Source organism: Asparagus officinalis, chromosome 10 (genome assembly GCF_001876935.1).
Source record: "Asparagus officinalis chromosome 10, Aspof.V1, whole genome shotgun sequence".
In the NCBI taxonomy this organism is placed as follows: Eukaryota; Viridiplantae; Streptophyta; class Magnoliopsida; order Asparagales; family Asparagaceae; genus Asparagus; species Asparagus officinalis.
In genome coordinates, this window is record NC_033803.1 from 11,001,801 (window position 1) to 11,015,794 (window position 13,994).

General features: G+C 36.4%; 1 protein-coding gene across 1 annotated transcript; it reads left to right on the forward strand.

The window, feature by feature from the left end:
- On the forward strand, positions 134 to 1,054 carry LOC109826446 (glutathione S-transferase T3-like). Its single transcript, XM_020393477.1, has one exon. The coding sequence runs from the start codon at positions 134 to 136 to the stop codon at positions 1,052 to 1,054; it is 921 nt and encodes a 306-aa protein (XP_020249066.1).

A 13,994-nucleotide genomic window follows, 5' to 3' on the forward strand; every position in this document is an offset into this window, starting at 1 on the left:
ATTTCCAACTTCCACATTCTCACCCTCTCATTTTTTTCTTCTTCTTCCATCTTCAACATCCTTCATGGATCCTTCAGTTAACTTAAACTTTCTCCCAAATTACAACTATCCAAACCAATCTCAAAATCCGAATATGCAACCTCAAAATCCAAATACACAACGGCCTGAAAATCATCCTTACATGCCATATGGCTATCAAAATCCTAATATGATGCCACCAATTTATGGAATGCAATACCCGTATAATCATCCTTATATGCCATATGGCTATCAACCAGTTCCTGGAAACAGCTCTCTTCCATCTCATGTCAATTTTCCAAACATTGAACCGACTAGTGAGCCAAACACACCTCGCTTTAGTAGTGGATCCACTGATATCCCACAATTTTCTACACAAATCTCTCTGGGAGAACTTGGTGGGGATACTCCCCACAGTTTTGAAGCTCCAACCCAACAATCAGCGAAGAAAGGAAATTACGCCAGTTGGACTTTTGAAGAGAACAAGTTGTTATTAACTGGTTATTTCCACTACAGTACTGACAGTGAATTGGGTTCAAATCAAAAGGGTGATACTTTTTGGGGCAAAATCTCTGATTACGTGAATGAGAACTCCGATCGTGGGATACAGAGGAACATTGTAAAATGTCAAAGTCATTTTCGTGACCTCAACAAGAAGATTAGTAACTTTGTTGGTTGTTATAGTGCTGCTACTAGGGAGAGACGTAGTGGTTGGTCAGACAATGACTACATATCCAAAGGTCTAGAGTTGTACAGTGAAAACCAAGGTACAAAGTTTCAATTGTTGGATGAGTGGAAGTTGGTTCGTCACCAACCCAAATATATCACAGGAGCAACTGAATCTGGAAGTAGTGGATCTAAGAGAAAGAGTGGTAGCGATGACGTTGATTCTGCTATTCATTCCCTTGTACGTCCGGAAGGTAGGGATGCAACAAAGAAGAAAGCTAGAGCTTCATCTAGTAAATCAGTGAGGGTTGTCAGAAAACCATTTTTAGCTTTTAAGATTTTATCAGAAAACCCTTTCTTTAAGACTTGAGTTAATTAACTTCAATTTTCACATGGGCGACTTGGTGGGGTACAGTTGCACAGGGGGGTGTTGCGTTTTGCGTGGGTAAAGTTACACAGGATGATATTCTTGCCTTGGTTTATGTTTCCGGTGAGTTTCTGATATAATTTTCAAGTTAAAAGTGGGTTTCATGACGACCCTTAAAACCCCTAGCTTAAAGGGGATTTCTGATATTTTGAAAGTTGCTTAAAGGGGATTTCTGATATTTTGAAAGTTATGTGTGCTATATAATTGTCCAAAGTTATCTGGTTTTTCCGTTTTAATATTTAGCACATATTTTTTCAAGGAAGTCGACTCTCATCATAATTCAAGGCTGATGTTCTTTGGATTTGATTTCATGTGTTAGGAGAAATTTTCAAGATAGATCTTAGAACTTTCATGTTCCAAAATCGAAAACTCAATCCCATTTCGGCCATGTCCGCAGCAGAAACGTGACTGATCTTAAAAGAACATCGGTTTCTAATTAGTTGGGATTGACAATACAAGTTAAAGAAAAATTCATCAGTTGATATTGATAGGTAAAACGAAGCATTAAAATCTCCCAAAAACAAGCTTACCAAGTGTTTACACGGCATTGTTGCATCACATACACCAACCGAAACAAGCGTATATCAACTCCATCGAGCAAAATGCACAAAAAAAAAAAAACCTTCCTCTCCATCATTCTCATTTCCCTTTGACATAAGCTTGGATGATCTCATCGTCCGGTTGTGTGTGAAGTTTTGAAAATCCAAATTATTGAAGTATACAATCGGGCATGTGCATCTTGACAATCATAAAGCATATGATCGGGATTGTAACAAGTCATATACCTTCACCATCTCTACGAATATCTGCTAGTGAAGCTAAAACTCCTTCGTAGGGTGTCCATTTGTTCTATAAAAAATATTACACAAAAGTACATATCATTAGCATTCTTTATGTACTCTATATATTGCTTGAATGGTGTTAGATCTTATGATTTCATACATGCTTATTCTCCATTTGATCAAGCATGTTCTTGTAAAATTTTCCGTAACTCTTTGGGGAGCTTTTTAAATATTTAGAGACATTTCATCTAAGGGTGGCACTAGAGGCACACCTTGTGCCACACCTTGGGGCACACCCCTCTCTCAGCTACAGTGCAGAGGACCCATTTGAGATTTATTTAAAAATCTCAAGTGGACCCCCTGCACTGTAGCTGAGAGAGGAAGGTGTGCCCCAAGGTGTGGCACAATGTGTGCCTCTAGTGTTTTTCTTCATCTAAATATTAGAAATTACATGCAATCATAAACTCATATACATGCATCATAATGGAACCTGACCATCAAAAACTCAGGTCTCCTTCAAAACTGATTTACTAATATGCAATCGTTCCCATGACCATATTTGTGACAGAGTGCGGTAGCCTTGAATTTTTTTTTTTTTTTGCAAAAATGCCACTTTCATTGGGTCCCTATAGAGATAGGCTAGCACTACACTCCCCCACGATAATTCACCATATTCCTTAGGATTCTCAAAAGGTGGCAACTATCTAACTTGCACTGAATCCTTAGTTAAATCTTAAAATAGAATAGCGTTGATCATATGCATTATGTATGCCCGAGCATAAGTCTTGATGATCTCATTTGTCACCTCAATTGGTACATTAATATAGTTCTGGTGTAGCCACTCGAGCTTAATCTTACCACCATTCATAGTAGGAGCTTGCTCAATAAACCTTCACACCCTCTAACCCAATTAAAATCATTAATACCTATAATAGCATTCCCATCAACTCTAAGGCCAAGTACAAGCCATACATCTTACAGATTAATAGTTGCCTCTCCCAATCGCATGTGAAATGTGTTTGTCTAGGATCAACATCACTCAATTAAATCTGTTAAGAGGGCCAATTGAGTCATATCCATTGAACCTTTAAACATTAAGAAAGCCTACTTGACGAACATAGTCTTGAACACGTGGATCCTTCAAATCCCAACCTGAATGTGCATGAGTGTGATTAATTACAACAATATCTAGGGCCTGCATATATTACAAAAAATAATATATATTAGATACAACAACCATGTGAATTATAAAATGATTGAAAATATTAAATTTTTTACCTCCCCTAACTCTAACTTATTGGAATGGTGGTGATTTGGTTGTACGGGACCACATTAGTGATTGGACTAGCCTGCATGATATATACGTGTGCATGTATGTGTAGAATAAAATGTGTCGGTATTATATTATAGTATATATTGAATTAGAAATTACTTGTAGTATATATTAAAAAAAAAGAAAAGTCGTAGAGTAATCACAAACAATATCATATGCATTTATGCGAGAGTATGATATGAGAGTATGCATTGACTTACAAACTTCATAGACTATACTAACAAGGAAAAATAGAGTATATTAATTTTACCCATGACCTGTTGTCTGTTCAGATTGGTAGGACAATGAGATCTATTATGGTCTGATTGCTTGCAATATCCACACTTATTTTGCTTTGGAGCTCCTTCCCATTCTTCACCCATTGTATCTCTTATGCGTATCGATCGTGGACGTCCGGTTTGTCTCTTAAAATTAGGAGGTAACACATGCAACCTATTATAGAGTGGCCAGTGAATGATATCTAGAATTGGATTGAAACACAACTTGTATGAATCTCTACAGTGACTTGACCGATGCCATGCATAGGAGCATGTGTAGTATGAAATATTTGCATCCCCGTATTGCTTGGAAGATACCGCTATAACATGCGAACATCATTGTTTTTGTAATTGTGGTATGTTACAAGTTCATGTACATTGTGTTCTCCTAAATTGATGGTGTAAGAATGATCATATTTGTTTAATAGCTTGACATTCATTCGCAGCAAACCTAGTAATCCTTGTTGATCTCACTTGCATGACATGGGACCCTACAATCTCTTCATTTTTTTGGTGTCAGCCACTTCACTTCATCGTCTAGTCACTTGACAAAATATTGATTAAGTATATGAATTGTCCTTGCAACCAATGCCTATCTGGGCATCATTTGAGCTCCCTTAAGATCGTTAAAGCTCTCAAAATAGCTAGTTGCCATAATACAAAACCGATACCCTCCATCTTGTGCACCTTGAAATATTGTTTTGATTTGGTCCCTTAACTGATCATACACCAATGCTTCCAGCGCACAACCAGGTTGCAATAGAAGGGTTTGTAAATGCATCTTCCATGCCCCTTTTAAAGTTATCTTTAATGTTTCTTAAGCAATATCAGTGATAGTGAGGAGAACAAAAAGATCTTATGACATGCTTTAGGAATTCCTTTCATTCTGTTAGATATGAGTGTAATTTTCCTAGGAGGTGACATGTTAAAAATATATAACTGAATACAAGCAAAGAAGTATTCCCTGTTTCCACTATACTTGACCTCCACAACCACAAAAGCTATAGGAAATAAGCCACCCTCTGTATGATGATATGACACCAATGTTTTTAGTTTTTCTATCTCTAATCATATAATCATAATCCTAAATCTAATACAAGTTTAATTAAAATCCAATTTAGAATAAAAATTTAATATCTAAGAGGAATTTTGGCATTGGTGAAAAGTAATAAAGCGAGGCGAAATAAAAGAGTCCAAAAATTAAATCAGAGGGTCTACCAGCCAAAATGATACTACAAGAAAACTAAATTTAAAATCTCCATAATTAATACTTTATATGGTTCTCACAGTATTAAATTCTGATTCAGGACTGGATAATAAACTTAAAAAATAATAATAAGGGATAACTGTGAAATTAAGCCTTTGACAAATACTCTCTGAACCTTGGGGCGTTTTGCACAAAACACCTACAAACTTTATAAATTTGATAAACCCTATGGATTACATAAATCACAGACTTCACAGTAAATGCCATTAAATTATGTCACTAATCATGACCCAAGATAGTTATTTTACGTTACCCCAAATCGAAACAATCGACTTCCAAATCTATTCACATTTCTCATGCTTATCTGAACTTATAGGGTTACACCTAAATTGCATGTCACACGAGAGCAATTTAAAGAAAAACACACACACAATTAACATCTTGCTGTATTAATTTAAAATATATCCTGATCCATTAGATATATATTAAATGTGAAAAAATCGTTATGAGATCATCAATATTAATCCAGAAACCATCCAATGAAATACACAATTTGATATCATCTGAATCAAACTCAATTGATATAATAAAATGATCGGCTGTTAACAGTAGATAACAGGGAACATTAAAGCAAAATCCCCTCTCTTTTTCTATTCTTTTGAGAAGGATACATCATACATCTATGAAAAAACTTTTATTGAGAAAAATCTATAAAACTTAACCTCTATTGTGATTGAACATCATCAGAAGTCAGTAATTTCTAGGATAATCTGCAGAAGCAACAAACGTCAAATACGATGACTTCATGGCTTGCCACAATTCCCCTTCAACAAGCAGGAATTATTATTAGGATTAATTGCGGATAGAGCCCCAAAGTATCACTTTTTCGAACTAACTGCTAATTTTATTTTTGCAGATAGACCAGTGTAGAAAAATCAACCAGTGGGTCTTATCTACAAAACTAAAACTCGCGGTAAAGTAAGTTCGAAACAACAATATACAGGATCCATCAGTAATTAACCCTTATAATTAATAGAAAAACTCACTTGAAAAGCCAATACTGCACATACATGTTGATCCATAGACAAGTACAGTGGACAAGTACAGTATAATTATTGTCCATGCCCAAAGGCTCAAGCAGCAAAATAGCTGCCTAAGATACAACACAAGTCTTTTAACTTGAAGTTTACACATGCAAGGAGATTCTAATTAATATTACACAAGTTAGTAATGTTTCGATGATTTGATTTAAACATATGTAGTAACCTAGGAGAGCAAGGAAACCAAGGAGACAAACTCAGATGTAACCCTTCCCTTGGATCGTGTATTGATCACGAAGTGCTCTGGGTATTTTCTAAGCAGTGTCAACAGACCAAACCATGGCCTTCCTTTGCTCTCGCTCTGTGGCCACTCCTCGGATGTTAGGTATCTTCTTACCCTGCTGTGATGCCATACTTTCTCGTATTGTTCAAGAAGCTGCTTTTTCAGTCATGAAATACAAGGGGGGAAATAGATTATTAGATAATGGACAGATAGAAAGTAGAAACTGTAAGTGCACAAAAATGAAGCAAAATTTTGAGTTTTTCCAGGAAGAACAGATAATGAGCAGGCATAACTAGATATTATGAAGAAAAGCCCAAGTACAATCTTCTTCATGGAACCAATGTTTAATTACCACTTGCCATATACCCTACGAAGCTAAGGGTTTCTCAACATTAAACATAAATCTGGAGCGCAGAATGGACCAGTTTGAAAGTTTCTAAGATTTGTAACAAGAGATGATAAAATTAAGAAATTATAGCATTTCCCTCTTAAGACGTGTCCAGAGGTTGTTTTAAGATATGTAGGAAGGACTTGCTGGCATGAATTCTACACCTTTGTAACTTCCTGCGCCGATGAAAAGGAAGATGGACAGCACGCAAGAGCACTAAGAAATTTAGGATATGTAACTATGGATATTTCATCAACTAGGTCTATTATAGTATCAACCCAAGTATCAAAATGGTCACTATACAAAGGCAAAGCTACAAGGCTGGACCTTTTCTGGCTCAGATTTACTTGACAGACTTAGGAGGTGTCCATGGATGAGCAGAATCAAAAGTCTAACGATATTGATAAACCAGTCTGCAGCCTGAAAGAGAGGCAGGTGGTACATACAAAGTAACAATATTCTTTTAATTTTGATGTGCATGTAGTGTGGATTCACAACAAGACGAAATTATATATTGCACAAGTAGGATTCTAGACATCTGTTTGCTGATAAATGTCGTTGACTCGTTGCCAGAGAAAGCAAGATCTTCTTCAACATCCAAATTGTAAGCACTCAATAACCAATGGACAATGCGCTTCTGAGTATGTGAAAATCTAATTTAAAGCAGCAATCTAGATGCACAACTTGTGTAAGTACAATGTCGAACAAAACAAGTGGCGTCACATCGAACAACAGTTGCAAACAAATTAGCAATAATACAAGTTAACAGGTAACAGATAGATACGCGATACGTGGCACTGGCAACAAATTCTTAGAAAGCCTTTGCAAATATGACCAAACGACATAACCAAAAACAATGCACTGGAAACACTTATTGCGGACAGTGTTGTCAATAGCAACAAACATCAGTGAAATAGCGGCCACGATAGCGATAGCAGCATATGCCCGTACTGTTATGGTCGAAAGTGATGATTCTTAGTGACATCAGTGCTATCAGCTCAAATTAGCAGCCAATAGTGTGTACAAGAGCTGAAAAGTGCTTTACAGTGCTATGCAGTGGTTTAAAATACAAATTATCGGGTTTGTACCCCATCCAAACCCAACAACAATTTTTAAATAAATGGGTTTTTCGTACCTGACTCGAACCCGACCCATTTTTAACTTAAAATCCCTTTCTTTTCCCAACCCATCCTCTCTTCGCTATCTAGCTCAAAAACAAAAAAAAAAACCACCTAACTAAAATCACTGCCACTGCCTCTCAGCATCAGAGTCACTAACGCCTTCGTCGTTAAGCTCCACCTTCTTTCGTAGTCGAGCTTCACTCCTCTCTGTCTTCGTCGAAACTTTTCGGTCCTCTCTGTTCATTGGTGAAGTTCTCTGTCCTCCCCCCTCCCCCCTCCCCCCACCGTCTGCCCTTACTTCCTCTCTTCAAAGCAATGCCACCTCCTCCTTGAAACTCCTATGTCTCATTTTGTATAGTATTTTGTCAATATTGTATGATTGTTACATGTCTATTTCATGCGTAGCACTTTGTAAATCATTAAATATGCATTTGTCGAATTTTAGATATTTCTTGACTTTTTAAAAATATTCATATATATTTCAACTGGATCGTTTTTTAACTTCGCGCTTTTTGCCGCTAAGCCCTAAATAGCCTTAGTAGTGCCTCTCTGCTTCACTAGGCTTTCCGTTTTCCACGACCTTACTTGTGGATCCAATATAGCATCAAGTGTAACCGAAGATGCATACAGAGATATCTTTCATCGACAAGTTCTCCTTTGCAATCAATATGGCTTGAAAGCCCCTAAAGCTCGTCTTCCCAATAATGTATGAAAGAGATATGTCAACAAGAGGACATGACGAAAGGCCAAGGTGCGGTGAAACATCTCTCTCGACCATGGTTACATCGTAACGATGTCACTTGCCCTAAGGCAAATTGTAGGATATTTGAATTAAAAATCAACTATGTTCAAGTTGCTACATAACATATACATACAAATAGTTAACAACAACAACAACAACAAGCCCTTTATTCCGAATTTTGGGGTCGGCTATATGAATCATTATCTTTCACTCGGTTCATTTAAGGGTTGTCTCTTTAGTTAAGTGCATTTGTACTAGGACAAATGTGATGGGTCCCACCGAAAACCGTTCAGCATGCTTCAGCGAGAGTAATACTAGAATGGCATGGATGGAGCCACCTAAGTCTAGCTTAGGCAAGTGCCTAAATTGGTTTTGTGGAAAATCACTTAGATCCTTGGATTATCAAGCTAGCCCTATCTCTTATTTGGACCTCATTCATATAATTTTTTCTTCTTTAAACTATAAGAAAATACTTCTAATTTTGCACATCTGACAATTATGTTTAATTATCTAGCTTTTCATGTTACGAAACCTCTAAATAAGTTCATGTGGTTCATACTTGAAAGCGAAATTATGATATGATTGACTGCCTAAGCTGGATAAAAATTCTAGCCTCACCCCTAAGGATGGGTGACCTCTTGGGAAGCACACGCGTTGCACCTTTTTAAAATTAACTTTGGCATTCTTCTGCTTTGGGCATTCTTGTGCTTTGGTGTTTATTTTTTCCCTGCCTTCCCAATCCAAGAAAGAGGAGACCAATATTAGGTAGCCAACTATCAGCAAGTAACCTAGTCAGATCTACATGGTATGGGCCCCTAAGGACACAATTATACACAGCCAAACAAGTAATAATTATTTTAAACTTTTTCCCCAAGCATCAATGACTCAAAAGGATAAATGACTAATAATAGCACCAAACACCATGATTCATGATCAAATTGAGAATCCAAACCATTGATCTTGATTAAACATGTAGAGTTCATACACTCAAGGAGCTTGGAATATTTGGATCAAATACGTATAAACCATCCTGCAAAAACCCATCTATTTTGGGGCAATATGATGCATAAGGAATCTCAAAAGTACTGATTTTTCGGGTATATAGGTATGTTAAGTGATGTAAATCATGTTTGCTTATATATTTCATTTGAATTAGCAACATGTACTTTCCTATTTATAGGATCCAAGCTAAAACATCGGATCCTACTTAAGAAAGCTTTTGCAGTTAATGTGCATGAACTTATATGACTAAGCAAAAACCATAATAAGCTAGTAACCCATCCATAAATCATAAAACAGCATATGACATGTTTATAATCAATTGTATTTCTAGATTGTTGATTCATTTACGAATACATAAAGAAAAGGCCAAACCCATTGTCCTTATTTTTCTGTTCATTCATCATTTCCAATTTATCTCAGATGATCAATATGTTTCTCTTCTTCCACTGAAAAATTGAAGCATTTAATGAAATAAAATAATAATAAAATCTTGGGAGTCGAAGAAGCAGTTAGGCACAACAACCTCATGATCAGTATTCAGTTTGCTTTCTTTTTTCAGACAAACATGCTTTTCTTCCATTATGAAGCATAGACATCACCTAATCTTTCCTTGTTTCTAGTATTAGATAGATTACAGCCACCATATTGTATTAAATATCACATACCCATCTCATTATTTCATCTTATATTTTCTTTGTGATGTCCGTTCAACTAAGATGCCACATTCTTGCATATTCATGAATGAATGTGCCGACACGTACCTTTGTATCATCACCTACGTGCAATTAATGATGTGAAACTAAATAATAGTCTATTTGAAGATACATGTACCTTGTACAGTTATCACCATCCATTTCATCACTTCTGGAATTATTTCAGAGCTAACTTTCATATAGCACAAGATATACATACATACATTATGTTATATTGCATATATAAAAATCCACCATACCCACCACCAAGCCCACACACACACAACCACACACACGCGCATGAAACTAGTATTTGTCAGTGATGTATACATGCACACATGAATCAAAGAAGAAAACAGCATGTGGCCCAACCTGTCAACTGCATGGAAACAGGGGAAAGGGTACAGAAGTTCTTCAAAATGAGATAAAGATTGTAAAAGCTTCGGTCATAGGTAGTTGCCTCTCAATGTGAGTATTTCACCAACGAAATAAAAAATGATAGCTTATGCAAGATACCGGGTACCAAAAGACAAGTTCTGTAATCATTGTCAAAAAAGCTATTGAAGAATTAAAGAAAGCATAATTTGGTAACATATAAACTTTTAGCGAAGAAGGCATTTAATGTAGTGGCACATGAGGCTCTCAACAAACCTCTGCATGGAGCTTTGCCATGGGCATCCATTCTCCTGGGCCACATAGATCTGACAGCACTGTGGCTACAGACGAAACAACATCTTTTTCTTCCAACTGCAAGAGTTGTTGATTATCTGCTTCCCTGTCAATCCTTGCCCTTGCTTCTGACTTTTTCCCTGTGAATAAGGAAATTGTTACCATGTTATCCTGAAGCTCCCTAACGAACAGGGAAGTTTATTCATTTGAGCCTTACCAGAGGAAGAGTAAAGTACAACAAAGAAAAGGAGGATTATCAATAAGTCAATGTGGACACTCAGCCGCAAAGGATGGCATTCACATACATACCATGTCTACCAGAAATTTAGTACAGCAAGTGTGTGTACCCATACATACACAAACCAAACCAATGTCAGGGATGAGCAGTGTAAACAAAATAAAAGAAATGCAAGCTTCAGGGCCTCTCCATGATGAGCGCCACATATATTAAGCTTTAGATGGGCAGTATCTCACACTTTTATAAGTAATGAATGTGGACAAATACCAAATTGGTGATGTTTACCTCTAGTTTGAAGCCTGTACAAGGACACATTCAGTTAATCCCGTAATTTAAGAGGAATAAAGTGACAGTGTTTACATCTAGAAATCAGAAGCCTGCATAAACCTAATTCAGTTCTTTTATTATACGAAATTGATTGGTTTCCCCTGCCTACCGGGTTAATCTCTAGCTTAAAGCCAGCATATTATTCAAGCTAAAAGCTAAACATGTGACTTTATGGATCAACAACCTATTTAACAACATAATGTTCTTGTGGAACCTAGACTGTACTATGCATACGTATCCTACATGGAACACTTATTTTTTTGGTTGTCTTCTTCACTTGGTTGGTGATCGCATCACAGGCTACACTTGGCTTGATATGTAATCGTAACAAATCCTTTTTGCAGGTGATGTATGAGAACAAGGCCAGATTGTTGTGTACAGCAGAGACATCTATGGCAGAACTTTTTGAAAGAATCGTGACTGTTGCTGATGCCCAAAAGATATCTCCTAGAACATCTTCTCGATCACTGAAAAAGGATGATGTTGACCTCTGTGTGGACAATGAGCTAGGATTTGCCAAGGACCGGACCATTAGCAGGTATGATCCCCCTGAACTATTCCAAGCTGTTCTGTTTTTCGGATAGTGAGTGATAGCTAGTTAAATGGAAGTTTGTTGCAAAGGACATAGAAAGCAACCAGGGATGTGAAACAAGATATCCAAACCATCAAGCACTCATGCTTCATAGAGCAGATATTTAAATCTACTTTTGTGACCTCGATACTAGATAAGATGATCTAATAAATGTTAGCATTTTAGCAGGCAGTTAAGGTGATAATGAAGCTTCAAAAATACAAATCCATGCTTTAAACACATGATTTTGGCATGATTTTTATATTTATGCTTTTGTTCATTTTGAGAGTTTCTGATGCGGGAGTTACCGTGTTCAAAGGGAAAGATTGAGTTTCCCTTTTCACTTATTTTTCAGTTTGTTTGGCTTCATCACATTTTTACTTTTTCGTTCTTTTATTTGTTTGTTGGTTTATGCCTATTTGATGTTTTGTGTATTGTGTTTAGAGTTTTACGATGATCAGAAATTCATGCAGTAAATTATGGATGAATGAGTCAGGTTTTACTTTGCGATTATGATCATTGCAGCTCAGCCCATTATCTCAACCACAATCACATGATAAATCCGGCCCATTAGTCCATGTTTTATTGCGTGAGTTTACGATGAATACAAAACACTAAACGCAGTACACTAATGAATGAATATGCACCAACTAAAAAATAAAGAATAAATAAATAAATAAATAAATGAAAGAATGACGAAATAAAATGTAATAGGAAGGGAATTCCCAAAAAAGCTTTTACAATTTTTGATTTGATGTTTATAAACAGCATAAATCTAGCATTGAGAGGATTCTCCCTCAAATTCTTTGCATTGGAATGTTATCTGCATATGATTAATATGTGATTGTACTGTGCCCAGAACATATGTGCAGGGACTTCTATACGTTTGGTATTGGATGATATATCTCGTTTCCAATTAGCATATTTGATGATTGTGTATACGTGCTTTAGCTATTTGATTTAATGAAGTTCCAAAATGCCTACTTTTTCATTCTTTCCATTTGTAATTTTGCAAATAGTTTTGTGTGGCTTAAAAGACACGCATGGATAACTGAAATGCACATAAAAAATGCTGAACCCCATTTTTCATGATGTTGGGTTGTGGCATATTTCTAAAGTCAGTTTATTTAGCAGCATTAGAAACTGTCAAATGGCTGAGCAATAGAGTTGTTTAAGACATCTTAGCATCATTTTGAAGTTAAGCATTTTAGCTGATACTATTATTTTACGAGTCAGCATAGCACAAGATGCAAACTAAACCAACTTGTTTAATAAATGGGTCATATTAGTGTCTGATCTATTAACTACCTCAACATGTTTATGCTTAATATAATTACAACTGCAAATATTATATTTCATATACAAGTGCTAGTGTCAATGGCTGTTAGGGTATCACAAAGTTGGCTGAATGTTCAAATACTTCTCAATAACCCCAAAATATGTGAAAATTTTCACTGTTCTACATTAAGGCCATCAGTTTATATCCTACTTGTTTGAATCTAAACTCTTCTCAGCACACCCCTAAAGATAGAAATGAGATGTTGGCTCAAGTTCATGTACCTTACACGGTAGATGGGTTTAATATGATTACTCAACATACATAATGAACAGGCGTGATTAAGTCGATTGGGTAATTTTAAACTTGACATGGCATATATTGCCACTTGTAGTCTGCACTCTACTGGATAACCTTGTCATGTTTTCTGGAGTGAGTTTCATTCATTTTAAGATAAATACCCTGAAGTTTACATATGATGAAAAGGTACCCTGGACCTTTTAAGAGACAATTAGCACAGCTAAGTTGACAATGAAGACATAAAATGACCTTCTACCCTCTAACTCAATGGTGTCTATATTGTTGCAAATGAAATTGTGTATAACATGAGCACATCCTCCATTCTTTACGATCATTAGAGATGTCTGATTGTTTAAAAGAAGATAAACCCTGTGAAGAAAACATGGGCCCACTGTCAAAGTGAAATACCCCACTAGCTTTAGTCCTACATCGACGGGGGTGTGAAAAATTGAAGGCTTTATACGATAAAACTATGGGGTTCAAGCGAGCATCGGCTAGCCAATTTTGAGTGTAGTTTGAGCCAAACATCGCGCTACACTCAGTGCCTCCTATGGCCTACACTAAGCTAATGGCCTCACGGGCCTGACGCATGACACAGACACTTAAAACCATAAGAATTAGTCATTACAAAACTGATCTTACCTCCAAAATGCTT